Source organism: Coregonus clupeaformis, chromosome 18 (assembly GCF_020615455.1).
Source record: "Coregonus clupeaformis isolate EN_2021a chromosome 18, ASM2061545v1, whole genome shotgun sequence".
Lineage (NCBI taxonomy): Eukaryota > Metazoa > Chordata > Actinopteri > Salmoniformes > Salmonidae > Coregonus > Coregonus clupeaformis.
The window spans coordinates 32,170,028-32,197,258 of NC_059209.1; the positions used below are offsets into that span (position 1 = coordinate 32,170,028).

General features: G+C 44.1%; 1 protein-coding gene across 1 annotated transcript in view; it reads right to left on the reverse strand.

Moving 5' to 3' along the window:
- The window catches only part of LOC121583082 (A disintegrin and metalloproteinase with thrombospondin motifs 12-like), a 79,933-nt gene extending 65,902 nt beyond the window's left edge, over positions 1-14,031 (reverse strand). Inside the window, exons 1-2 of the mRNA XM_045226844.1 lie at positions 13,759-14,031; positions 13,126-13,487 (exon numbers count right to left, since the gene is read on the reverse strand). Coding sequence (XP_045082779.1) covers positions 13,126-13,487; positions 13,759-13,876 — 480 coding nt within the window. The 5' untranslated portion in view covers positions 13,877-14,031. The remainder of the gene's footprint in view (positions 1-13,125; positions 13,488-13,758) is intronic.
- Positions 14,032-27,231: the final 13,200 nt, after the last annotated feature.

Consider the following 27,231-nt stretch of genomic DNA (forward strand, 5'->3'; position numbering starts at 1 on the left):
TGTTTTCCATTGTCTCTCTCTGCTGTCCAGCTGTTTTCCTTTGTCCCAATCTCTGCTTACCAGATTTTTTCCTTTGTCTGTCTCTGCTGTCCAGATGTTTTCCCTTGTCTCTCTCTCAGCTGTCCAGCTGTTTTTCTTTGTCTCTCTCTGCTGTCCAGCTGTTTTCCTTTGTCTCGCTCTGCTGTCCAGCTGTTTTCCTTTGTCTCTCTCTCTTTCTGCTGTCTAGCTGTTTTCCTTTGTCTCGCTCTGCTGTCCTGCTGTTTTCCTTTGTCTCTCTTTCTGCTTTCCAGCTGTTTTCTTTTGTCTCGCTCTGCTGTCCTGCTGTTTTCCTTTGTCTCTCTTTCTGCTGTCCAGTTGTTTTTCTTTGTTTTCTCTCTGCTGTCCAGCTTTCTCATTTGTCTCTCTCTCTCTGCTGTCCAGCTTTTTTCCTTTGACTCTCTCTCTGATGTCCACCTGTGTTCCTTTGTCTGTCTAAGCTGTCCAGTTGTTTTCCGTTGTCACTCTCTCTGCTGTCCAGCTGTTTAACTTTGTCTCTATCTCTGCTGTCCAGCAGATTTATTTTGTCTCTCTGTCTGCTGTCCAGCTTGTTTTCCTTTGTATCTCTCTCTGCTATCCAGCTGTTTTCCATTGTTTATCTCTGCTGTCCAGTTGTTTTCCTTTGTCTCTCTCTTCTGTCAAGCTGTTTTCCATTGTCTCTATCTCTATTGTCCAGCTTTTTTTCTTTGTCCCTCTCTCTGCTATCCAGCTGTTTTCCTTTGTCTCTCTCTCTCTGCTGTCCAGCTGTTTTCTTTGTCTCGCTCTGCTGTCCAGCTGTTTTCATTTTTCTCTCTCTACTGTCCAGCTGCTATCCTTTGTATCTCTCCGTGATGTCCAGCTGTTTTCTTTTGTCCCTCTTTTTTGTTTCCAGCTGCTTTCCTTTGTCTCTCTCGCTCCTGTCCATCTATTTACCTTTGTCTTTCTCTATGCTGTCCAGCTGTTTTCTTTGTCTCGCTCTCTGCTCTCAAGCTATTTTACTTTGTCTCTCTCTCTGTAGTCTCTCTGCTGTCCAGCCGTTTTTTTGTCTCTCTCTCTCTCTCGTCCAGCTGTTTTATTTTGTCTCTCTCTCATCTGTCAAGCTGTTTAACTTTGTCTCTCTGCCTGCTGTCCAGCTGTTTTCCTCTGTCTCTCTCTCTGCTGTCCAGCTTTTGTCATTTGTTTCTCTCTGCTGTCCAGCTGTTTTGCATTTTGCCAATCTCTCTGCTCTCCAGCTGTTTTCCTTTCTTTCTCTGCTGTCCATCTGTTTTCCTTTATCTCTCTAGCTGCTGTCCAGCTGTTTACCTTTGTCTCTCTGTCTGCTGTCCAGCTGGTTTCCTTTGTCTCTCTCTGTGTGATGTCCAGCAGTTTTCCTTTGTCTCTCTCTATGCTGTCCAGTTGTTTTCCTTTGTCTCTCTCTCTTTCTGCTGTCCAGATGTTTTCCTTTGTCTCTCTCTCCCTGCTGTCCAGCTGTTATCCTTAGTCTCTATCTGCTGGTCAGCAGTTTTCCTTTGTCTCTCTGCTGTCCAGCTGTTTTCTTTTGTATCTCTTTCGGCTGTCCAGCTGTTTTATTTTGTCTTTCTCTCTGCCGTCCAGCTGTTTTCCTTTCAATCTCTCTGCTGTCCAGCTGTTTTCCTTTGTCTCTCTCTGCTGTCCAGCTGTTTTCCTTTGTATCTCTCTTTGCTGTCCAGCTGTTTTTCTTGTTCTCTCTCTGCTGTCCAGCATTCTGCTATGTCTCTCTCTCTCTGCTGTCCAGCTGTTTTTCTTTCTCTCTCTCTGCTTTCCACATTTTTTCCATTGATTCTCTCTGCTGTCCAGCTGTTTTCCTTTGTCTCTCTCTCTGCTGTCCATATGTTTACCTTTGTCTTTCTCTATGCTGTCCAGATGGTTGTCCCTTGTCTCTCTCTCTGCTCTCCAGCTGTCTTACTTTGTCTATCTCTCTGCTGTCCAGCTGTTTTCCTTTAAATCTCTCTGCTGTCCAGCTGTTTTACTTTGTCTCTCTCTCGGCTGTCCAGCTTTTTTCCTTGTTTGTCTTTCTGCTGTCAGCTGTTTTCATGTGTCTCTCTCTGCTGTCCGGCTGTTTTCCTTTGTCTCGCTCTAATGTCCAGCAGTTTACCTTTGTCTCTCTCTCTGCTGTCCAGATGGTTGTCCTTTGTCTCTCTCTCTGCTCTCCAGCTGTCTTACTTTGTCTATCTCTCTGCTGTCCAGCTGTTTTATTTTGTCTTTCTCTCTGCCATCCAGCTGTTTTCCTTTAAATCTCTCTGCTGTCCAGCTGTTTTACTTTGTCTCTCTCTCGGCTGTCCAGCTTTTTTCCTTGTTTGTCTTTCTGCTGTCAGCTGTTTTCATGTGTCTCTCTTTGCTGTCCAGCTGTTTTACTTTCTCTCTCTCTCTTTGCTGTCCATCTGTTTTTCTTGTTCTCTCTCTGCTGTCCAGCATTCTGCTATGTCTCTCTCTCTCTGCTGTCCAGCTGTTTTTCTTTCTCTCTCTCTGCTTTCCACATTTTTTCCATTGATTCTCTCTGCTGTCCAGCTGTTTTCCTTTGTCTCTCTCTCTGCTGTCCAGATGGTTGTCCTTTGTCTCTCTCTCTGCTCTCCAGCTGTCTTACTTTGTCTATCTCTCTGCTGTCCAGCTGTTTTATTTTGTCTCTCTCTCATCTGTCAAGGTGTTTTCCTTTGTCTCTCTGTATGCTGTCCAGCTATTTTCCTCTGTCTCTTTGTCTGCTGTCCAGCTTTTTCCCTTTGTTTCTCTCTGCTGTCCAGCTGTTTCGCATTTTTCCAATCTTTCTGCTCTCCAGCTGTTTTCCATTGTCTCTATCGCTGCTGTCCAGCTGTTTTCCTTTGTCTCTCTCTATTTGTTTTCCAGCTGTTTTCCTTTGTCTATCTCTGCTATCCAGCTGTATTTCTTTGTATCTCTCTATGCTGACCAGCTGTTTTCCATTGTCTCTCTCTGCTGTCCAGATGTTTTCATGTGTCTCTCTCTCAGCTGTCCAGATGTTTTCCTATGTCTCTGTCTGCTGTCCAGCTGATTTTATTTGTCTATTTCTCTCTGCTATCCATTTTTCCTTTGTCTCTCTCCCTGCTTTCCAGCTGTTTTCCTTTGTCCCTTGTTTTTGGTGTCCAGCTGTTTTCCTTTGTCTCTCTCTCTGCTGTCCAGATGTTTTCCTTCAGCTCTATCTCTACTGTCCAGCTGTTTTCCTTTGTCTTGCTCTATGCTGTCCAGCTGTTTTCCGTTGTCTCTCTCCGCTATCCAGCGGTTTTCCTTTGTCTCTCTCTCTGCAATCCAGCAGTTTTCTTTTGTCTCTCTCTCTCTGCTGTCCATCTGTGTTCCTTTGTCTCTCTAAGCTGTCCAGTTGTTTTCCTTTGTTACTCTCTCTGCTATCCAGCTTTTATCCTTTGTCTCTCTATCTGCTCTCCAGCTGTTTTTCTTTGTCTCTCTCTCTGCTGTCCAGCAGTTTTCTTTTGTCTCTGTATCTGCTGTCCAGCTTGTTTTCCTTTGTATCTCTTTCTGCTATCCAGCTGTTTTCCATTGTTTATCTCTGCTGTCCAGTTGTTTTCCTTTGTCTCTCTCTTCTGTCAAGCTGTTTTCCATTGTCTCTATCTCTATTGTCCAGATTTTTTTCTTTGTCCCTCTCTCTGCTATCCAGCTGTTCTCCTTTGGCTCTCTCTCTGCTGTCCAGCTGTTTTCCTTTCTCTCGCTCTCTGCTGTCCAGCTGTAATCCTTTGTCTCTGTCTCTGCTAATCAGCTCTTTTCCTTTGTCACTCTCTCTGGTGTCCAGCTGTTTTCCTTTCTCTCTATCTCTGCTGTCCAGCTGTTTTCAATTGTCTCTGTCTCTGCTGTCCAGCTGTTGTCCTTTGTTTCTCTCTGCTGTCCAGCTGTTTTGCATTTTGCCAATCTCTCTGCTCTCCAGCTGTTTTCCTTTGTCTCTTTCTCTGCTGTCCATCTGTTTTTCTTTATCTTTCTAGCTGCTGTCCAGCTGTTTTCCTCTTTCTCTCTGTCTGCTGTCCAGCTTTTACCCTTTATTTCTCTCTGCTGTCCAGCTGTTTTGCATTTTTCCAATCTATCTGCTCTCCAGCTGTTTTCCATTGTCTCTCTCTATGCTGTCCAGAGGTTTTAATTTGTCTCTCTCTGTGTGATGTCCAGCTGTTTTTCTTTGTCTCTCTCTATGCTGTCCAGCTGTTTTCCTTTGTCGCTCTCTCTTTCTGCTGTCCAGATGTTTTCTTTTGTATCTCTTTCTGCTGTCCAGCTGTTTTCTTTTGTCTTTCTCTCTGCCGTCCAGCAGTTTTCCTTTAAATCACTCTGCTGTCCAGCTGTTTTCTTTTCTCTCTCTCTCGGCTGTCCAGCTTTTTTCCTTGTTTGTCTTTCTGCTGTCAGCTGTTTTCCTTTGTCTCTCTCTGCTGTCCGGCTGTTTTCCTTTGTCTCGCTCTAATGTCCAGCAGTTTACCTTTGTCTCTCTATGCTGTCCAGCTGTTTTTCTTTGTTCTCTCTCTGCTGTCCAGCATTCTGCTTTGTCTCTCTCGCTCTGCTGTCCAGCTGTTTTTCTTTGTCTCTCTCTGCTTTCCACATTTTTTTCAGTTGATTCTCTCTGCTGTCCAGCTGTTTTCCTTTGTCTCTTTCTGCTTTCCAGCTGTTTTCCTTTCTCACTCTCTCTGCTGTCCGGCTGTTTTCCTTTATCTCGCTCTCTGCTGTCAACTTTTTTTCTTTGACTCTCTCTGCTTTCCACATGTTTTCCTTTGTCTCTCTCTCTGCTGTCCATCTGTGTTCCTTTGTCTCTCTAAGCTGTCCAGTTGTTTTCCTTTGTCTCTCTCTCTGCTGTCCAGCTGTTTTCTTTTTTCTCTCTCTGCTGTCCAGCTGTTTTCATTTGTCTCTCTGTCTACTGTCCAGCTGTTTTCTTTTGTCTCTGTATCTGCTGTCCAGCTGTTTTCCTTTGTCTCTCTCTCTGCTGTCCAGCTGTTTTGCTTTGTCTCTCTCTCTCTGCTATCCAGCTGTTTTCCTTTGTCTCAATCTCTGCTGTCCAGCTGTTTTCCTTTGTCTCTCTCTCAGTTGTCCAGCTGTTTTCTTTTGTTGCTCTCTGTTGTCCAGCTGTTTTCCTTTGTCTCTCTCTCTGCTATCCAGCAGTTTTCCTTTGTCTCTCTCTCTCTGTTGTCCAGCTGTTTTCCTTTATCTCCCTCTCTTCTGTCCAGCTGTTTTGATTGGTCTTTCTCTGCTGTCCAGCTGTTTTCCTTTGTCTCTCTCCCTGCCTTCTAGCTGTTTCCTTTGTTCCTATATTTTGGTGTCCAGATGTTTTCCTTTGTCTTTTTCTATGCTGTCCAGCTTGTCCTTTTTCAATCTCTCTGCTCTCCAGCTGTTTTCATTTGTCTCTCTCTCTGCTGTCCAGCTGTTTTCTTTTCTCTCTCTCTGCTGTCCAGCTGTTTTCATTTGTCTCTCTGTCTACTGTCCAGCTGTTTTCTTTTGTCTCTGTATCTGCTGTCCAGCTGTTTTCCTTTGTCTCTCTCTCTGCTGTCCAGCTGTTTTGCTTTGTCTCTCTCTCTCTGCTATCCAGCTGTTTTCCTTTGTCTCAAATTCTGCTGTCCAGCTGTTTTCCTTTGTCTCTCTCTCAGCTGTCCAGCTGTTTTCTTTTGTTGCTCTCTGTTGTCCAGCTGTTTTCCTTTGTCTCTCTCTCTGCTGTCAAGCTCTTTCCCGTTTTCTCGCTGTGCAGTCCAGCTGTTTTCTTTTGTCTCTCTCTGCTGTCCAGCTAATTTTCTTTGTCTCTCTCTCTGCTATCCAGAGTTTTTCCTTTGTCTCTCTCTCTGCTATCAAGCAGTTTTCCTTTGTCTCATTCTCTCTGCTGTCCAGCTGTTTTCCTTTGTCCCTCTTTTTTGGTATCCAGATGCTTTCCTTTGTCTCTCTCTCTGCTGTCCTTCTGTTTTCCTTTGTCTTTCTCTATGCTGTCCTGCTGTTTTACTTTGTCTCTCTGTCTACTATTCAGCTGTTTTCCATTGTCTTTCTCTGCTGTCCAGCTGGTTGTCCTTTGTCTCTCTCTCTCTCTGTTGTACAGCTGTTTTCCTTTGTCTCTCTCTATGCTTTCCAGCTGTTTTCCAATGTCTCTCTCTCTGACGTCCAGCGTTTTCTTTTGTGCCCTTCTCTCTACATTCCAGCTGTTTTCATTTGTCTCGCTCTCTGATGTCCAGCTGTTCTCTTTTGTCTCTCTCTCTTCTGTCCAACTGTTTTCGTTTGTCTCTCTATGCTGTCCATCTGTGTTCCTTTGTCTCTCTAAGCTGTCCAGTTGTTTTCCTTTGTCTCTCTCTCTGCTGTCCAGCTGTTTTCCTTTGTCTCATTCTCTCTGCTGTCCAGCTGTTTTACTTTGTCTATCTCTCTGATGTCCAGCTGTTCTCTTTTGTCTCTCTCTCTTCTGTCCAACTGTTTTCGTTTGTCTCTCTCTGCTGTCCAGCTGTTTTCCTTTCTCTCTCTCCCTGCTGTCCAGCTGTTTTCCTTTGTCCCTCTTTTTTGGTGTCCAGATGCTTTCCTTTGTCTCTCTCTCTGCTGTCCTTCTGTTTTCCTTTGTCTTTCTCTATGCTGTCCTGCTGTTTTACTTTGTCTCTCTGTCTACTATTCAGCTGTTTTCCATTGTCTTTCTCTGCTGTCCAGCTGGTTGTCCTTTGTCTCTCTCTCTCTCTTATCATTTGTCTCGCTCTCTGATGTCCAACTGTTTTCGTTTGTCTCTCTATGCTATCCAGCAGGTTTCCTTTGTCTCTCACTCTCTCTCTGTTGTCCAGCTGTTTTACTTTGTGTCTCTCTCTGCTGTCCATCTGTTTTCTTTTGTCTCCCTCTCTTCTGTCCAGTTGTTTTGATTGGTCTCTCTCTGCTGTCCAGCTGTTTTCATTTGTCTCTCTCCCTGCTGTCCAGCTGTTTTCCTTTGTCCTTCTTTTTTGGTGTCCAGCTGTATTCCATTGTCTCTCTCTCTGCTGTCCAGCTGTTTTCCTTGGTCTTTCTCCCTGCTATCCAACTGTTTTCCTTTGTCTCTCTCTATGCTGTCCAGCTGTTTTCCTTTGTCTCTCTCTGCTGTCCAGCTGTTTTCCTTTGTCTCTCTCTGCTGTCCATATGTTTCCATTTGTACCTCTCTCAGCTGTCCATTTGTTTTCCTTTCTCTCTCTCTGCTGTCAAGCTGTTTTCCGTTGTCTCGCTCTGCAGTCCAGCTGTTTTCTTTTGTCTCTCTCTGCTGTCCAGCTAATTTTCTGTCTCTCTCTCTGCTATCCAGAGTTTTTCCTTTGTCTCTCTCTGCTATCAAGCTGTTTTCCTTTGTCTCATTCTCTCTTCTGTCCAGCTGTTTTACTTTGTCTATCTCTCTGCTGTCCAGCTGTTCTCTTTTGTCTATCTCTCTGCTGTCCAGCTGTTCTCTTTTGTCTCTCTCTCTGTTGTCCAGCTGTTTTCCTTTGTCTCTCTCTCTTCTGTCCAGCTGTTTTGATTGGTCTCTCTCTGCTGTCCAGCTGTTTTCTTTTTTCTCTCTCTGCTGTCTAGCAGTTTTCATTTGTCTCTCTCTCTGCTATCCAGCAGTTTTCCTTTGTCTCTCTCTCTGCTATCCAGCAGTTTTCCTTTGTCTCTCTCTCTCTCTGTTGTCCAGCTGTTTTCTTTTGTCTCTCTCTGCTGTCCAGCTGTTTTATTTTGTCTCCCTCTCTTCTGTCCAGCTGTTTTGATTGGTCTCTTTCTGCTGTCCAGCTGTTTTCCTTTGTCTCTCTCCCTGCTGTCCAGCTGTTTTCCTTTGTCCTTTTTTGGTGTCCAGCTGTATTCCATTGTCTCTCTCTCTGCTGTCCAGCTAATTTTCTTTGTCTCTCTCTCTGCTATCCAGAGTTTTTCCTTTGTCTCTCTCTCTGCTATCAAGCAGTTTTCCTTTGTCATTCTCTCTGCTGTCCAGCTGTTTTCCTTTGTCTCTCTCTCTTCTGTCCAGCTGTTTTGATTGGTCTCTCTCTGCTGTCCAGCTGTTTTCTTTTTTCTCTCTCTGCTGTCTAGCAGTTTTCATTTGTCTCTCTCTCTGCTATCCAGCAGTTTTCCTTTGTCTCTCTCTCTGCTATCCAGCAGTTTTCCTTTGTCTCTCTCTCTCTCTGCTGTCCAGCTGTTTTACTTTGCCTCTCTCTCTTCTGTCCAACTGTTTTTGTTTGTCTCTCTCTGCTGTCCAGCTGTTTTCCTTTGACTCTCTCCCTGCTGTCCAGCTGTTTTCCTTTGTCCCTCTTTTTTGGTGTCCAGATGCTTTCCTTTGTCTCTCTCTCTGCTGTCCTTCTGTTTTCCTTTGTCTTTCTCTATGCTGTCCTGCTGTTTTACTTTGTCTCTCTGTCTACTATTCAGCTGTTTTCCACTGTATTTCTCTGCTGTCCAGCTGGTTGTCCTTTGTCTCTCTCTCTCTCTGTTGTACAGCTGTTTTCCTTTGTCTCGCTCTCTGATGTCCAGCTGTTTTCCTTTGTCTCTCTCTCTGCTGTCAAGCTGTTTTCCTATGTCTCTCTCTCTGCTGTCCAGCTGTTTTCCGTTGTCTCTCTCTCTGCTGTCCAGCTGTTTCCCTTTGTCTCTCTGTCACCTGTCCAGCTGTTTTCCTTTGTCTCTCTGTCACCTGTCCAGCTGTTTTCCTTTGTCTCTCTCTGCTGTCCAGGTGTTTTCCTTTGTCTCTCTTTATGCTTTCCACATGTTTTCCTTTGTCTCTCTCTCTGCTGTCCATCTGTGTTCCTTTGTCTCTCTCTGCTGTCCAGCTGTTTTCCTTTGTCTCTCTCTGCTGTCCAGCTGTTTTCCTTTGTCTCTTTCTCTGCTGTCCAGCTGTTTTCCTTTGTCTCTTTCTCTGCTGTCCAGCTGTTTTCCTTTGTCTCGCTCTCTGATGTCCAGCTGTTTTCCTTTGTCTCTCTCTCTGCTGTCAAGCTGTTTTCCTATGTCTCTCTCTCTGCTGTCCAGCTGTTTTCCTTTGTCTCTCTCTCTGCTGTCCAGCTGTTTCCCTTTGTCTCTCTGTCACCTGTCCAGCTGTTTTCCTTTGTCTCTCTCTGCTGCCCAGTTGTTTTCCTTTGTCTCTCTCTGCTGTCCAGTTGTTTTCCTTTGTCTCTCTTTATGCTTCCCACATGTTTTCCTTTGTCTCTCTCTCTGCTGTCCATCTGTGTTCCTTTGTCTCTCTTTGCTGTCCAGCTGTTTTCCTTTGTCTCTCTCTGCTGTCCAGCTGTTTTCCTTTGTCTCTCTGTCACCTGTCCAGCTGTTTTCCTCTGTCTCTCTCTGCTGTCCAGGTGTTTTCCTTTGTCTCTCTTTATGCTTTCCACATGTTTTCCTTTGTCTCTCTCTCTGCTGTCCATCTGTGTTCCTTTGTCTCTCTCTGCTGTCCAGCTGTTTTCCTTTGTCTCTCTCTGCTGTCCAGCTGTTTTCCTTTGTCTCTTTCTCTGCTGTCCAGCTGTTTTCCTTTGTCTCTTTCTCTGCTGTCCAGCTGTTTCCCTTTGTCTCTCTTTATGCTGTCCATCTGTGTTCCTTTGTCTCTCTAAGCTGTCCAGTTGTTTTCCTTTGTCTCTCTCTCTGCTGTCCAGCTGTTTTCCTTTGTCTCATTCTCTCTGCTGTCCAGCTGTTTTACTTTGTCTATCTCTCTGCTGTCCAGCTGTTCTCTTTTGTCTCTCTCTCTTCTGTCCAACTGTTTTCGTTTGTCTCTCTCTGCTGTCCAGCTGTTTTCCTTTCTCTCTCTCCCTGCTGTCCAGCTGTTTTCCTTTGTCCCTCTTTTTTGGTGTCCAGATGCTTTCCTTTGTCTCTCTCTCTGCTGTCCTTCTGTTTTCCTTTGTCCCTCTTTTTTGGTGTCCACATGTTTTCCTTTGTCTCTCTCTCTGCTGTCCATCTGTGTTCCTTTGTCTCTCTCTGCTGTCCAGCTGTTTTCCTTTGTCTCTCTCTGATGTCCAGCTGTTTTACTTTGTCTCTCTGTCTACTATTCAGCTGTTTTCCTTTGTCTCTCTCTGATGTCCAGCTGTTTTCCTTTGTCTCTTTCTCTGCTGTCCAGCTGGTTGTCCTTTGTCTCTCTCTCTCTCTTATCATTTGTCTCGCTCTCTGATGTCCAACTGTTTTCGTTTGTCTCTCTATGCTATCCAGCAGTTTTCCTTTGTCTCTCTCTCTCTCTCTGTTGTCCAGCTGTTTTACTTTGTGTCTCTCTCTGATGTCCATCTGTTTTCTTTTGTCTCCCTCTCTTCTGTCCAGTTGTTTTGATTGGTCTCTCTCTGCTGTCCAGCTGTTTTCATTTGTCTCTCTCCCTGCTGTCCAGCTGTTTTCCTTTGTCCTTCTTTTTTGGTGTCCAGCTGTATTCCATTGTCTCTCTCTCTGCTGTCCAGCTGTTTTCCTTGGTCTTTCTCCCTGCTATCCAACTGTTTTCCTTTGTCTCTCTCTATGCTGTCCAGCTGTTTTCCTTTGTCTCTCTCTGCTGTCCAGCTGTTTTCCTTTGTCTCTCTCTGCTGTCCATATGTTTCCATTTGTACCTCTCTCAGCTGTCCATTTGTTTTCCTTTCTCTCTCTCTGCTGTCAAGCTGTTTTCCGTTGTCTCGCTCTGCAGTCCAGCTGTTTTCTTTTGTCTCTCTCTGCTGTCCAGCTAATTTTCTGTCTCTCTCTCTGCTATCCAGAGTTTTTCCTTTGTCTCTCTCTGCTATCAAGCTGTTTTCCTTTGTCTCATTCTCTCTTCTGTCCAGCTGTTTTACTTTGTCTATCTCTCTGCTGTCCAGCTGTTCTCTTTTGTCTCTCTCTCTGTTGTCCAGCTGTTTTCCTTTGTCTCTCTCTCTTCTGTCCAGCTGTTTTGATTGGTCTCTCTCTGCTGTCCAGCTGTTTTCTTTTTTCTCTCTCTGCTGTCTAGCAGTTTTCCTTTGTCTCTCTCTCTGCTATCCAGCAGTTTTCCTTTGTCTCTCTCTCTCTGCTATCCAGCAGTTTTCCTTTGTCTCTCTCTCTCTCTCTGTTGTCCAGCTGTTTTCTTTTGTCTCTCTCTGCTGTCCAGCTGTTTTCTTTTGTCTCCCTCTCTTCTGTCCAGCTGTTTTGATTGGTCTCTTTCTGCTGTCCAGCTGTTTTCCTTTGTCTCTCTCCCTGCTGTCCAGCTGTTTTCCTTTGTCCTTTTTTGGTGTCCAGCTGTATTCCATTGTCTCTCTCTCTGCTGTCCAGCTTTTTTCCTTTGTCTTTCTCCCTGCTATCCAGCTGTTTTCTTTTGTCTCTCTCAGCTGTCCAGCTAATTTTCTTTGTCTCTCTCTCTGCTATCCAGAGTTTTTCCTTTGTCTCTCTCTCTGCTATCAAGCAGTTTTCCTTTGTCTATCTCTCTGATGTCCAGCTGTTTTCTTTTGTCTCTCTCAGCTGTCCAGCTGTTTTCCTTTGTCTCTCTCTCTGCTATCAAGCAGTTTTCCTTTGTCATTCTCTCTGCTGTCCAGCTGTTTTACTTTGTCTATCTCTCTGATGTCCAGCTGTTCTCTTTTGTCTCTCTCTCTTCTGTCCAACTGTTTTTGTTTGTCTCTCTCTGCTGTCCAGCTGTTTTCCTTTGTCTCTCTCCCTGCTGTCCAGCTGTTTTCCTTTGTCCCTCTTTTTTGGTGTCCAGATGCTTTCCTTTGTCTCTCTCTCTGCTGTCCATCTGTGTTCCTTTGTCTCTCTTTGCTGTCCAGCTGTTTTCCTTTGTCTCTCTCTGCTGTCCAGCTGTTTTCCTTTGTCTCTCTGTCACCTGTCCAGCTGTTTTCCTCTGTCTCTCTCTGCTGTCCAGGTGTTTTCCTTTGTCTCTCTTTATGCTTTCCACATGTTTTCCTTTGTCTCTCTCTCTGCTGTCCATCTGTGTTCCTTTGTCTCTCTCTGCTGTCCAGCTGTTTTCCTTTGTCTCTCTCTGCTGTCCAGCTGTTTTCCTTTGTCTCTTTCTCTGCTGTCCAGCTGTTTCCCTTTGTCTCTCTTTATGCTGTCCAGCTGTTTCCCTTTTTATCTCTCTCTGCTGTCCAGCTGTTTTCCTTTGTCTCTCTCTGCTGTCCAGGTGTTTTCCTTTGTCTCTTTCTCTGCTGTCCAGGTGTTTCCCTTTCTCTCTCTCTCCGCTGTCCATCTGTTTTCTGTTCAGCAGCGGACAGAGTGCAAAGCTGTCATTGTGATGAAAATCGAAGTATTCATTTCCTTTGTAGATAATAGTAGGTTTCTTATAAGAAACACACAAGAATTCTAAAAATACAGCCGTCTCAATTTTTATTTCAGTCTCTTTATAAACAGTAGCCATAGAAGCCACATTCTCAAACTTACTCTCTGTGGTCAAACAAGGAGAAACATAACACTGTACAGAAAGAGAGAGGGAGAGACAGAGAGAGAGAGAGAGAGAGAGAGAGAGAGAGAGAGAGAGAGAGAGAGAATAAGAGCGAGAGCTGAGAGAGGGAGACAGAGAGTGGTAGAAGTAGGTTGAGAGGGGAGAGAGGGAAAGATCGTGCAAGAGAGACATAGAGTCTCCCAGTATAGGCTGAGAGGAGGCGGCATGCAGCCACAGTCATTGTGGTCCTCTGTAGCTCAATTTGTAGAGCATGGCGCTTGTAACGCCAGGGTAGTGGGTTCGATCCCCGGGACCACCCATACGTAAAAATGTATGCACACGTGACTGTAAGTCACTTTGGATAAAAGCGTCTGCTAAATGGCATATTATTATTATTTGGGGGCCAGGGAGCAAAAAGTATTTCTGCAAACAGTCTACATACCAATTCCTCTAATGCTTCTCTTCTGTATATTTTGCTGCTGTTCTGATGCCTCTCTCCTGTAGATTTCAAAGAAAGTTCTCCTGACTTTAGGGAGGCTGTGGCTTCTCGGTGAATTGGAAATAGGGCAAGAAATTACACAAACTAAATGTCCTATCTGAGCTAAATCAATGAAGCTAAATCAATGGAGCAAATCAATATTTCCTTCCTACTTCAGTTACCTGTACCTGCTTCTCAATGTGGTGCATTTGCCTTATAGTGAAGCATTATAGTGAAGTCTTATTGTGAAGCCTTGATCATTGACTCAAATAACTCCAAAATGTATAAAGATGGAGAAGGATTGCAGTGTGTATTTTAACTATCTAACTTTGTGTTAAAATCAGAGTACAGAATGAGCGATGACAAGGATTTCTGCATATGCATGAGTTAAATTCCAAATATGGTCATCATCCTGACTCCTTACCAAGCCTTCACATGTGCTGATTGCGGCTGTCCCTCGCGCATTAGTAGAATCCGTCACGGTGCCGATCAGGTGGCACGCGTTCTCTCCTGTGGTATGGTGCTCAGTCCGGTTCACACTCCCATTTCGTCTCTCTAGAATATAATCGTTCGACACCAAATAGTTGTTGACTGTTAGATTGAAAACCAAATCGCGACCCTTATAGTTCACCTTATAATAAACGCGTCCCTCCAAAGGCCCCAAGTCTCGCTTATGCCGCCCGTGCTCAAAGCGGTGTGCCAGAGAGTGGGAGAGAAACTGTCCATCTCTGAAAACTTTGACTGGATGGACCACGGACACATCTGACTGAGACTGGAGAAAGCGACCTGAGGATAAAAAGGAAAATGAACTACAGTGGAATTATCAATAGCCTACACGGTAATTTAACGAGAATTCAATTAATAAAGATAATTGATAAAAAAACAGACTGCCACTTGGCAAAAAATATGCGCTAATTCATGCTTTAAACTTGCAATGGCTATAAACTACGTTTTGTGCTGTTGCATTGAATTATGCATGCAAGTGAAATTGCGACAGTAAAATCGCAACATTGTTGCAGTTATTATAGCCTAGTTGTAACAACTGAGACATACTGACCTGGTTCTGCATATGGAGAGAGGAGGCTGCCAGGCAGCGAGAACTCGACATGGCTTGCTGCCAAAAACAAAACAGAATGTAGCAGAAAAAGAACCCGCTTCACCCGCGGACATTGCATATTTAATCTAACCAAAATCAAGAGATTTAAAAAGATTCACAGGCATTGAAGTCCCAATTGTGCTTTAGAGGCAGTCCAGCGACCTCTTCGTCCCATCAACGGCCAGCGTCATGGATGATGAGGAAAACTTTAGGCTGGTTACAGAACATGGTAAAAGTGGGAGAAACGGAGAATGCTGCAACTTTGCGAGGGAGGGGAGGAGTAATAGGCTAGTAGTGTCTCGTTTCTTGCCAGGGGCGAGAGGGGAGTGGTGGGAGCGGTGTGGTGTGCAGCTGCAACGCAGTGGGAGAGAACTCAAACGCTCGCTCACCCCCTGTGCTTTTAAAGCAAACCACTGCAAACTCAATGCTCTAAACCGTTTATTCAATATTCAATATATATGTAAAATAGCTTCTTTTTTCATTTTCAGTATGCCTTGCGGTCAAGTCTCTGCAGGGTTGAATTTGAGGGCTACTCCTAGTATTCAAGAACCAAAGTGGTGTTTCATATGCAAATTAGTCCGGGTAGCCATGATTAGCTGTTCAGGAGTCTTATGGCTTGGGGGTAGAAGCTGATGAGAAGCCTCCGGTACCGCTTGCCGTGCGGTAGCAGAGAGAACAGTCTATGACTAGGGTGGCTGGAGTCTTTGACAATTTTGAGGGCCTTCCTCTGACACCGCCTGGTATAGAGGTCCTGGATGGCAGGAAGCTTTGCCCCAGTGATGTACTGGGCCGTACGCACTATCCTCTGTAGTGCCTTGCGGTCGGAGGCCGAGCAGTTGCCATACCAGGCGGTGATGCAACCAGTCAGGATGCTCTCGATGGTGCAGCTGTAGAACTTTTTGAGGATCTGAGGACCCATGCCAAATCTTTTCAGTCTCCTGAGGGGGAATAGGCTTTGTCTTACCCCCCTTCACGACTGTCTTGGTGTGTTTGGACCATGATAGTTCATTGGTGATGTGGACACCAAGGAACTTGAAGCTCTCAACCTGTTCCACTACAGCCCCGTCGATGAGAATGGGGGCGTGCTCAGTCCTCTTTTTTTTCCTGTAGTCCACAATCATCTCCTTTGTCTTGGTCACGTTGAGGGAGAGGTTGTTATCCTGGCACCACACGGCCAGGTCTCTGACCTCCTCCCTATAGGCTGTCTCATCGTTGTCGGTGATCAGGCCTTCCACTGTTGTGTCATCAGCAAACTTAATGATGGTGTTGGAGTCGTGCCTGGCCATGCAGTCATGGGTGAACAGGGAGTACAGGAGGGGACTGAGCACGCACCCCTGAGGGGCCATCGTGTTGAGGATCAGCGTGGCAGATGTGTTGTTACCTACCCTTACCACCTTGGGGCAGCCCGTCAGGAAGTCCAGGATCCAGTTGCAGAGGGAGGTGTTTAGTCCCAGGATCCTTAGCTTAGTGATGAGCTTTGAGGGCACTATGGTGTTGAACTCTGAGCTGTAGTCAATGAATAGCATTCTCACGTAGGTGTTCCTCTTGTCCAGGTGGGAAAGGAAAGTGTGGAGTGGAATAGAGATTGCATCATCTGTGGATCTGTTGGGGCGGTATGCAAATTGGAGTGGGTCTAGGGTTTCTGGGACAATGGTGTTGATGTGAGCCATGACCAGCCTTTCAAAGCACTTCATGGCTACAGATTTCAGTGCTACGGGTCGGTAGTCATTTAATAATAATAATATGCCATTTAGCAAACGCTTTTATCCAAAGCGACTTACAGTCATGCGTGCATACATTTTTGTGTATGGGTGGTCCCGGGGATCGAGCCCACTACCCTGGCGTTACAAGCGCCGTGCTCTACCAGCTGAGCTACAGAGGACCACATTTAGGCAGGTTATCTTAGTGTCCTTGGGCACGGGGAGTATGGTGGTCTGCTTGAAACATGTTGGTATTACAGACTCAGTCAGGGACATGTTGAAAATGTCAGTGACGACACTTGCCAGTTGGTCAGCACAAACGTGATCCTCTTCGAAGGCACCAGATTCTGGCTTTTCCCAGAGACATATATCTAAATATCTCAAAAGGCTTTTCAACTCAGAATCATAAAAAAAAAAAAAATTGTCATTTAGCGGACGCTCTTATCCAGAGCGACTTACAGGAGCAATTAGGGCACAGACAGATTTTTCACCTAGTCGGCTCATGGATTAGAAACAGCAACCTTTCGGTTACTGGCACAATGCTCTTAACCACTAAGCTACCTGCCGCCCCAATCATGATCACAGTATTTTTTTAAAGTCAGTCCTTATCCCAGAGCAATACATCTACAGTGGGGAAAAAAAGTATTTAGTCAGCCACCAATTGTGCAAGTTCTCCCACTTAAAAAGATGAGAGAGGCCTGTAATTTTCATCATAGGTACATGTCAACTATGACAGACAAATTGAGAAAAATACATTTTAATTTAGGATTTTTAATGAATTTATTTGCAAATTATGGTGGAAAATAAGTATTTGGTCACCTACAAACAAGCAAGATTTCTGGCTCTCACAGACCTGTAACTTCTTCTTTAAGAGGCTCCTCTGTCCTCCACTCGTTACCTGTATTAATGGCACCTGTTTTAACTTGTTATCAGTATAAAAGACACCTGTCCACTACCTCAAACAGTCACACTCCAAACTTCACTATGGCCAAGACCAAAGAGCTGTCAAAGGACACCAGAAACAAAATTGTAGATCTGCACCAGGCTGGGAAGACTGAATCTGCAATAGGTAAGCAGCTTGGTTTGAAGAAATCAACTGTGGGAGCAATTATTAGGAAATGGAAGACATACAAGACCACTGATAATCTCCCTCGATCTGGGGCTCCACGATCTGGGGCTCCACTCTCACCCCGTGGGGTCAAAAAAATCCCAGAACCACACGGGGGGGGCTAGTGAATGACCTGCAGAGAGCTGGGACCAAAGTAACAAAGCCTACCATCAGCAACACACTACGCCGCCAGGGACTCAAATCCTGCAGTGCCAGACATGTCCCCCTGCTTAAGCCAGTACATGTCCAGGCCCGTCTGAAGTTTGCTAGAGTGCATTTGGATGATCCAGAAGAGGATTGGGAGAATGTCATATGGTCAGATGAAACCAAAATAGAACTTTTTGGTAAAAACTCAACTCGTCGTGTTTGGAGGAAAATAATGCTGAGTTGCATCCAAAGATCACCATACCTACTGTGAAGCATGGGGGTGGAAACATCATGCTTGGGGCTGTTTTTCTGCAAAGGGACCAGGACGACTGATCCGTGTAAAGGAAAGAATGAATGGGGCCATGTATCGTGAGATTTTGAGTGAAAACCTCCTTCCATCAGCAAGGGCATTGAAGATGAAACGTGGCTGGGTCTTTCAGCATGACAATGATCCCAAACACACCGCCCGAGCAACGAAGGAGTGGCTTCGTAAGAAGCATTTCAAGGTCCTGGAGTGGCCTAGCCAGTCTCCAGATCTCAACCCCATAGAAAATCTTTGGAGGGGAGTTGAAAGTCCGTGTTGCCCAGCGACAGCCCCAAAACATCACTGCTCTAGAGGAGATCTGCATGGAGGAATGGGCCAAAATACCAGCAACAGTGTGTGAAAACCTTGTGAAGACTTACAGAAAACGTTTGACCTGTGTCATTGCCAACAAAGGGTATATAACAAAGTATTGAGAAACTTTTGTTATTGACCAAATACTTATTTTCCACCATAATTTGCAAATAAATTCATTAAAATCCTACAATGTGATTTTCAGGATTTTTTTTCTTCTCATTTTGTCTGTCATAGTTGACGTGTACCTATGATGAAAATTACAGGCCTCTCTCATCTTTTTAAGTGGGAGAACTTGCACAATTGGTGGCTGACTAAGTACTTTTTTCCCTCACTGTATGTGGGAACTCCTTCAAGACTGTTGGAAAAGCATTCCAGGTGAAGCTGGTTGAGAGAATGCCAAGAGTGTGCAAAGCTGTCATCAAGGCAAAGGGTGGCTATTTGAAGAATCTCAAATATAAAATATATTTTGATTTGTTTAACACTTTTTTGGTTACTACATGATTCCATATGTGTTATTTCATAGTTTTGATGTCTTCACTATTATTCTACAATGTAGAAAATAGTAAAAAATAAAGAAAAACCCTTGAATGAGTAGGTGTTCTAAAACCTTTGACTGGTAGTGTACATATATGGACGAGCGATGTCAGAGCGGCATGGACTAAGATACAGTAGATAGTATAGAATACAGTATATACATATGAGATGAGTAATGCAAGATATGTAAACATTATTAAAGTGGCTAGTGTTCCATTTCTTAAAGTGGCCAGTGATTTCTAGTCTATGTCTATAGGCAGCAGCCTCTAATGTGCTAGTGATAGCTGTTTAACAGTCTGATGGCCTTGAGATAGAAGCTGTTTTTCAGTCTCTCGGGCCCAGCTTTGATGCACCTGTACTGACCTCGCCTTCTGGATGATAGCGGGTTGAAAAGGCAGTGGCTCGGATGGTTGATGTCCTTGATGATCTTTTTGGCCTTCCTGTGACATCAGGTGCTGTAGGTGTCCTGGAGGGCGGGTTGTTTGCCCCCGGTAATGCGTTGGGCAGACCGCACCACCCTCTGTAGAACCTTGCGGTTGCGGGCGGTGCAGTTGCCGTACCAGGCGTTGACATAGAGCGACAGGATGCTCTCAATTGTGTCTTCAGAAATACTACATATTCTATCCACATACTGTCCATAATGTCTATACATCCCAACCACAGGAGGTTGGTGGCACCTTAATTGAGGAGGAAGAGCTTGTGGTAATGGCTGGAGCGGAATTAGTGGAAAGGTATCAAATACATCAAACCATTCCATTTGCTCCGTTCCAGCCATTATTATGGGCCGTCCTCTTCTCAGCAGCCTCCACTGATCCCAACACACACACACACACATATATATACAGTGCATTCTGAAAGTATTCAGATCCCTTGACCTTTTCCACATTTTGTTACGTTACAGCATTATTCTAAAAAGGGTCTGAATACTTATGAATTAATTTGAACACATTTGGAAAAAATTCTAAAAACCAGTTTTTGCTTGGTCATTATGGGGTATTGTGTGTAGATTGATGAGGGGGGAAAACACTTTAATCCATTTTAGAAGTCAAGGGGTCTGAATACTTTCCAAATGCACTGTATATGGCTCTGGCTTATCCCAAAAGGCTTTCCAAGTCAGAATCAATAACAGTGTTTTTTTAAGCAGTCCCAGTGATTACCCAACCTGACCTACAAAAATCTAATGTGTTTGTGTGTGTGTGTGTGTGTGTGTGTACTATGATCCTGGACCACCAGCTATGTGTTTAGATCTTGGTTTAATATCAGACTCACATTAGGGACTTATTCACCTGAGTCTGCAGGTTAAGGTAAATTCACACACTACCGAGATGGAAGGTATGGAGCGTAGTGCAGTGTTGGCAATGTCGTTTTATAGGTTATTCATCAAAGTAGCTTATTTTGCATTGATAGGCGTATGTACACCTGTGAGCCTTTCTTTCTCTCTCCATGGGATGGTGCTGTTCTATCTGACATGGTGAACTTTGGTCCAGACTCTTTTACTACAGTGGTGGCTTGCCCTCTCAACCTCTCTCAGATAGTAAGTGTGTAAAGCTAGCCACAATAAGGATTAGCCACAATAGTGGAATTTTCTGTTTGCCTTCAAAATAAAAGTTCCCCATTGAAACATCCAAACGGATAAATAGTGGAATATTGCCATATTTGGACTAGGCAATGGTAAACAAGGTTGGAATGTTGTTACATAACTTAAAATAAATACAATCATTAATTAATTTGACAATAAACATAAAGAAAGCCCACTGTGGACGTATTAGACCGCATAATTGCATTTGGGGTATACCTACAGTGCATTCGGAAAACATTCAGACCCCTTCACTTTTTCCACATTTTGTTACGTTATAGCCTTATTCTAAAATGGATTAAATAAAAATTGTTCCTCATCAATCTACATACAATACCCCATAATGACAAAGCAAAAACAGGTTTTTATAATTTTTGCACATAAATTTTTTAAACCTGAAATATCACATTTACATGTGGCAGCGCATGTGGCAGCGATTACAGCCTTGATTCTTCTTGGGTATGACGCTACAAGCTTGGCACACCTGTACTTGGGGAGTTTCTCCCATTCTTCTCTGCAAGAAGTGGTCTTTCCTTGCTCACCTCTCCCTCCAGCTCAAACTGTCAGTCTCCCACAAACATTTAAAGAACGACTGCCCCTAAAAAACAACTAATCCCTTATAAAATGGCCTATGTGGCATCGATATGAGTCAGAAACATTTTTTTTTGTCAGAATTGACTACAAAGTGTAAATAGGATAATTGCGGTCATAAAGTCTCATCTAAAACTGAGTTTGTAACCTGAGTGAGTCACGAGTAAATGAAGGTTGGGTTTGGATTACAATCATGTCAACAATTCATGCCCTCTTTTGCCAAGATCCACGTGCAAATCGCCACTCCGCCCACTTCGCTTCCCTTATAATATAATAATAATATGCCATTTAGCAGACGCTTTTATCCAAAGCGACTTACAGTCATGCGTGCATACATTTTTTGTGTATGGGTGGTCCCGGGGATCGAACCCACTACCTTGGCGTTACAAGCGCCGTGCTCTACCAGCTGAGCTACAGAGGACTTCATTGCCCCCATCACGTTCAAAAGATCACGGCCATTTGAGACTGAAAAGCCCTATACGGATTGACCATGCCTCTGGCTCTGGTTCGACAATGCATGCTTCCAGCAGGATGCACAGCCAACTATGGTTTCCATGCCCTACTGAAGGACCCTACCGTGCAGAATAGGTGGTTGGAGTTCGTTGGTCCCCAATGGTGGTGAGTATACTCGTAGCTGGACCATAGACTGCTGGTTATGTATCTGGTTATGTATATTTTGATAACCATTCTCACTTCGCTAGCATAGCTGACGTTAGCTAGCTAGCTACCTAACTCGCTAGCTAACATTAGCCTACCTCAATACAACTGGGATTTGGCTTGGAAAAAACGATCACATTTCAAAAGAAGGCAAATAATTAGTACGAAAACCTTTTGTCATGATTGTGATGTTGCCAGATGAACTTTCAATGCAGTATAACTTTAGCGAGCTAACTACGATTGAGGGACCACCGTATTTCAGCTAGCTAACATTAGCATTGCTAGTTATTTTTGACAAGCTTTGCTAGTAACAGTAATGGCAACATTGCCATCTCTCTAAAGTAAATTTGATGACATTGTTTCCTACTAATTATTTACCTATATTAGCAATGTCACTGTATTTCCATGCCACTATAAGTTAGTGTAATTTAGATGAAACAGTAACATTAGCCTCCGAGGTGCAACACATGTCTAGGGAACAAATAAAGATTGGATGCAGCTACGTTGGTACTAGCTAACTCATGTCTGACTACAACATTGTACGAACCAGCAGCAACAAACCCAAACCAACCCAGGGCCATAGTAAAACATGTCACAGTTGATTACATAGTGTAACGGCATCACCGGCCTGAATCCAATCTGGAGCCAGTCAGTCTACATCTGTAAAGCATAGAATTGGCTTCCAAACAAGATTATGTTGTTTCTCAAGGTATGTTTTAGCGACCTCCAAAAATAACTTAATTCACTGTTTAGGCCTCTGATAGTGACCCCAGTTACTGCCCTGATAACACAGACAGTGAAAAGTTGTATTAAAAAATACCCAGCTTGATAAACTAGTAGACTAATTGCCCAGCCAAGTAGATACAACTAGTAGAGTTATTTTCGTTGTGAACAAAATGCAATTTTCCACTTATGCTGTCTATTATATCACCCTGCCCTCCCAGTCAATATCACCTCATAAGATTGCCTGCTGCAGTTGTTCGAAAGATGTCCAGTTTGCAGCTGAATATGCAGATGGTCTGGAGAAGGGAGGAGGGGATGGGGTCGAGCGGGCAGGTTGTCTGGCGGCCGGACCTCACTAGTTGCAGGATTTCATCTGGAGAGAGAGGGGAGAAAGAGGTCAAAGAGGGCAAGGCGTAGGGTAGTTCTGTGTGAGTGGGACTAGTGGACAATAGTCTGAGTGAATGAGGAGCGGATGTCATCAACCTTCTTTTCAAAATGTTTGACAAAGTTTCCTAGGGTTATAGGCAGAAGCTTGAAATGTAGAGTGATAGAAAATGGCTTTAGCAGGGGATATAGAGGAAGAGAAGGTAGAGAGGAGGGAGTGAAAGGATGAAAGGTCCTCCGGAACTTTAGTTTTCCTCCATTTTCGCTCAGCTGCCCGCAGCCCTGTTCTGTAAGCTCGCAATGAGTGACTCAGCCATAGAGCAGGAGGGGAGGTCCGAGTTGGCCGGGAAGAAAGGGGACAGTGCAAGTCATAGGATGCGGAAAGGGAGAAGAGTAGGGTTGAAGAGGCACAATCAGGTGACAGGAGGGAGAAGGATTTAGCAGAAGGGAGAGATGATAGCATTGCAGAGAAGAGAGTAGTGGGAGAGAGAGAGCGAAGACTGTGATGGCGCATGATCATCTGGGTAGGGGCTGAGTGGTTAGGGTTGAGGAGAGGGAGACAGAAAAGGAAACAAAGTAGTGATCAGAGACCTGGAGGGGGGTTGCAGTGAGATTAGTTGGCGGACAGCCTCTAGTAAAGATGAGGTCAAGCGTATTGCCTGCCTTGTGAGTGGGAGGGGACTGGTAAAGGGTGAGGTCAAAAGAGGCAAGGAGGGGAAAGAGAGAGTTGGAAAGAAATCAATCGAAGACAGACGTCGGGAGGTTGAAGTCGCCAAGTACAAAGAGCTGTGAGCCATCATCAGGTGTCAAGCTCATTAATAAACTCTAAGGGCACCTCTCAATCTCAATCTTAAGCTTGAGTGGACAAATGAGAGTGACGGCATGGAATTCAAATGAGGAGATGGACAGGTGAGAGAGGGAAAACAGAGAAAATCTCCACTTAGAAGAAATGAGTATCCCTGTGCCACCCCCGCGACGACCAGATGCTCTCAGACTATGAGAGAAAACGTAGTCAGATGAAGAGAAAAATCCAGAAAAACGCATGTCAAAAATGTTATAAATTGAGGGAAATAAGTATTTGACCCCCTCTCAATCAGAAGGATTTCTGGCTCCCAGGTGTCTTTTATACAGGTAACAAGCTGAGATTAGAAGCACACTCTTAAAGGGAGTGCTCCTAATCTCAGTTTGTTACCTGTATAAAAGACACCTGTCCACAGAAGCAATCAATCAATCAGATTCCAAACTCTCCACCATGGCCAAGACCAAAGAGCTCTCCAAGGATGTCAGGGACAAGATTGTAGACCTACACAAGGCTGGAATGGGCTACAAGACCATCGCCAAGCAGCTTGGTGAGAAGGTGACAACAGCTGGTGCGATTATTCGCAAAAGGAAGAAACACAAAAGCACTGTCAATCTGGGGCTCCATGCAAGATCTCACCTCGTGGAGTTGCAATGATCATGAGAACGGTGAGGAATCAGCCCAGAACTACACGGGAGGATCTTGTCAATGATCTCAAGGCAGCTGGGACCATAGTCACCAAGAAAACAATTGGTAACACACTACGCCGTGAAGGACTGAAATCCTGCAGCGCCCGCAAGGTCCCCCTACTCAAGAAAGCACATATACAGGCCTGTCTGAAGTTTGCCAATTAACATCTGAATGATTCAGAGGAGAACTGGGTGAAAGTGTTGTGGTCAGATGAGACCAAAATCGAGCTCTTTGGCATCAACTCAACTCGCCGTGTTTGGAGGAGGAGGAATGCTGCCTATGACCCCAAGAACACCAGCCCCACCATCAAACATGGCCTCCATGGGTTGATACATTTGATTTCCATTGATAATTTTTGTGTGATTTTGTTGTCAGCACATTCAACTATGTAAAGAAAAAAGTATTTAATACGATTATTTCATTCATTCAGATCTAGGATGTATTGTTTAAGTGTTCCCTTTATTTTTTTGAGCAGTGTAGTTGCTGATTGCTACTACCCCTCCAATAATAACCTAGCCTGGCAGAACCAGCCTGATCGCTGTGTTCACCATTCTATTTCACTTCACATTTTATTTTTCACTTCCAATACAGCCACTGATTACCAAAACAATAACAGTCACAAATTTCCCTGCCCCTTAATCCTGGTTGATGTGTCAACAATCATCTGCAAGTCAGCAGTTCACACACCAAGTAGGCTACTGGGAAGACAGGCAGCACTTAAAGTAGATGGCCCTAGCTAGTAAAAAGACAGTACTAGACAACAACAGATAAAGACAAAAATTATACTTATCACTCCTGGAGATATCAGGAGTCCAGTCAGCAACCTTCACCTGTCTGCGGCTACAGCTTTCACAGGCTCATAATTTGTACAAATACAGAAGGTTGCCATTTCATTACTTTGATACATTTCATAACCTAATTGTGAAACATAATTTATGTAAACCGACATTATTTGTTGCTTATTTTCTACTTAGATGCATATAATGTCCAAGGAATAACCTAGCCTGGTATGAAAATGTATGTACTCACTAACTATAAGTCGCTCTGGATAAGAGCGTCTGCTAAATGACTAAAATGTAAATGTAAAATGTGGAACCAGCCTGATCGCTGTGTTCACCATTCTATTTCATTTCACATTTTATGATATCTGAAGTGAAATAGAAAGGTGAACGCAGCGATCAGGTTGGTTCCACCACGCTAATCTTAACCACCATTGATAATATAATCAGTGCTGTGTGAGTGTTTGTGTGTGACCGACCACTATCTTTGATGAGGGGCCAGGAGCTGATCTATGCTGCTATTCCCATCAATGGGGCGCTGGCAAAGACCTCACCTCCAGCCTGCTCACCAATAGTCGTCTATGGGGAGAACAGAATTAGGTAGTTTTAGTCTGACCTGTTCAAACTTCAACAGTGTATCTGTTTGTGTGTCAGATACTGTATCACCTATTCTAAATGCCATTGGTAATAGAACAGTAATCACCCCCCTTGGCATTTTTCCTATTTTGTTGCCTTACAATAATAATATGCCATTTAGCAGACGCTTTTATCCAAAGCGACTTACAGTCATGTGCGCATACATTTTTACGTATGGGTGGTCCCGGGGATCGAACCCACTACCCTGGCGTTACAAGCGCTATGCTCTACCAATTGAGCTACAGAGGACCACTTACAACCTGGAATTAAAATAGATTTTTGGGGTGTTTGTGTCATTTGATTTACACAACATGCCTACCACTTTGAAGATGCAAAATATTTGTTCTTGTAAAATAAACAAGAAATAAGACAAATAAACAGAAAACTTGAGTGTGCATAACTATTCACCCCCCCCAAAGTCAATACTTTGTAGAGCCACCTTTTGCAGCAATTACAGCTGCAAGTCTCTTGGGTTATGTCTCTATAAGCTTGGCACATCTAGCCACTGGGATCTTTGCCCATTCTTCAAGGCAAAACTGCTCCAGCTCCTTCAAGTTGGATGGGTTCCGCTGGTGTACAGCAATCTTTAAGTCATACCACAGATTCTCAATTGGATTGAGGTCTGGGCTTTGACTAGGCCATTCCAAGACATTTAAATGTTTCCCCTTAAACCACTTGTGTGTTCCTTTAGCAGTATGCTTAGGGTCATTGTCCTGCTGAAAGGTGAACCTCCGTCCCAGTCTCAAAACTCCAGAAGACTGAAACAGGTTTCCCTAAAAAATTTCCCTGTATTTAGCGCCATCCATCATTCCTTAAATTCTGACCAGTTTTCCAGTCCCTGCCGATGAAAAACATCCCCGCAGCATGATGCTGCCACCACCATGCTTCACTGTGGGGATGGTGTTCTCGGGGTGATGAGAGGTGTTGGGTTTGCGCCAGACATAGCGTTTTCCTTGATGGCCAAAAAGCTCAATTTTAGTCTTGACCAGAGTACTTTCTTCCATATGTTTGGGGAGTCTCCCACATGCCATTTGGCGAACATCAAACGTGTTTGCTTATTTTTTTTCTTTAAGCAATGGCCTTTTTCTGGCCACTCTTCCGTAAAGCCCAGCTCTGTGGAGTGTACGGCTTAAAGTGGTCCTATGGACAGATACTCCAATCTCCACTGTGGAGCTTTGCAGCTCCTTCAGGGTTATCTTTGGTCTCTGTTGCCTTTCTGATTAATGCCCTCCTTGCCTGGTCCGTGAGTTTTGGTGGGCGGCCCTCTCTTGGCAGGTTTGTTGTGGTGCCATATTCTTTCCATTTTTTAATAATGGATTTAATGGTGCTCCATGGGTTGTTCAAAGTTTCAGATATTTTTTTAGAAACCAACCCTGATCTGTAATTCTCCACAACTTTGTCCCTGACCTGTTTGGAGAGCTCCTTGGTCTTCATGGTGCCGCTTGCTTGGTGGTGCCCCCTTGCTTAGTGGTGTTGGAGGCTCTGGGGCCTTTCAGAACAGGTGTATATATACTGAGATCATGTGACAGATCATGTGACACTTAGATTGCACACAGGTGGACTTTATTTAACTAATTATGTGACTTCTGAAGGTAATTGGATGCACCAGATCTTATTTAGGGGCTTCATAGCAAAGGGGGTGAATACATATGCACACACCACTTTCTGTTATTTATTTTTTAGAATTTCACTTCACCAATTTGGACCATTTTGTGTATGTCCATTACATGAAATAAAAATCCATTTAAATTACAGGTTGTAATGCAACAAAATAGGAAAAACGCCAAGGGGGATGAATACTTTTGCAAGGCACTGTACCTATATGGTGCCAGGACTTGGGAGACTTGCAAGATGATGTGATGGAGTCCAGACTGACAGGGGCTTGATGTTAATGTCTCTGAATGGAGAGAGACCTTGCACTCAGCAATACAATTATACAACACACGTCTATTACTTTTTAGTGTATTTTGTTATTATTGAATGAAATGGTACTATCAATGAGGGGGGATATGGGACACCATACAGGAAGGTATGACGACTGACATATTTGGCAAGGTATCCCCAGCACCACCAGACAAAATGTTGATAGTTACAGTATCTGTATCGGCTGTGAATGACAATACAAGATGAAAGACAAGTGTAATATTTGCACATTGTTATATCAGCAGAACACTGCTTCTACAGTATGATGTGAAGGATGGTTTATTCTACATGGAACTGTTACACTTGAAAGTGATCAAAACACTTTGGTTAGAATGTCTACATAAGTTCAGCACATTCTTCTTATACTACTCTGTAGTTTAGGTTACTCAGTATGAGAAGAGGGCCATCCTCCTGCATCTCACATTTGCTTGTAGTTATTGAACTCTGCGTGCTGGACCCATGAGGCAAACTCTGTCATATCCAGGATGGAGTGTCATGTACTTCACCCCTCCTGCCACCTGACTGCACATGTCAATAACCTGTAATATATTACATAGATGGAAGGGAC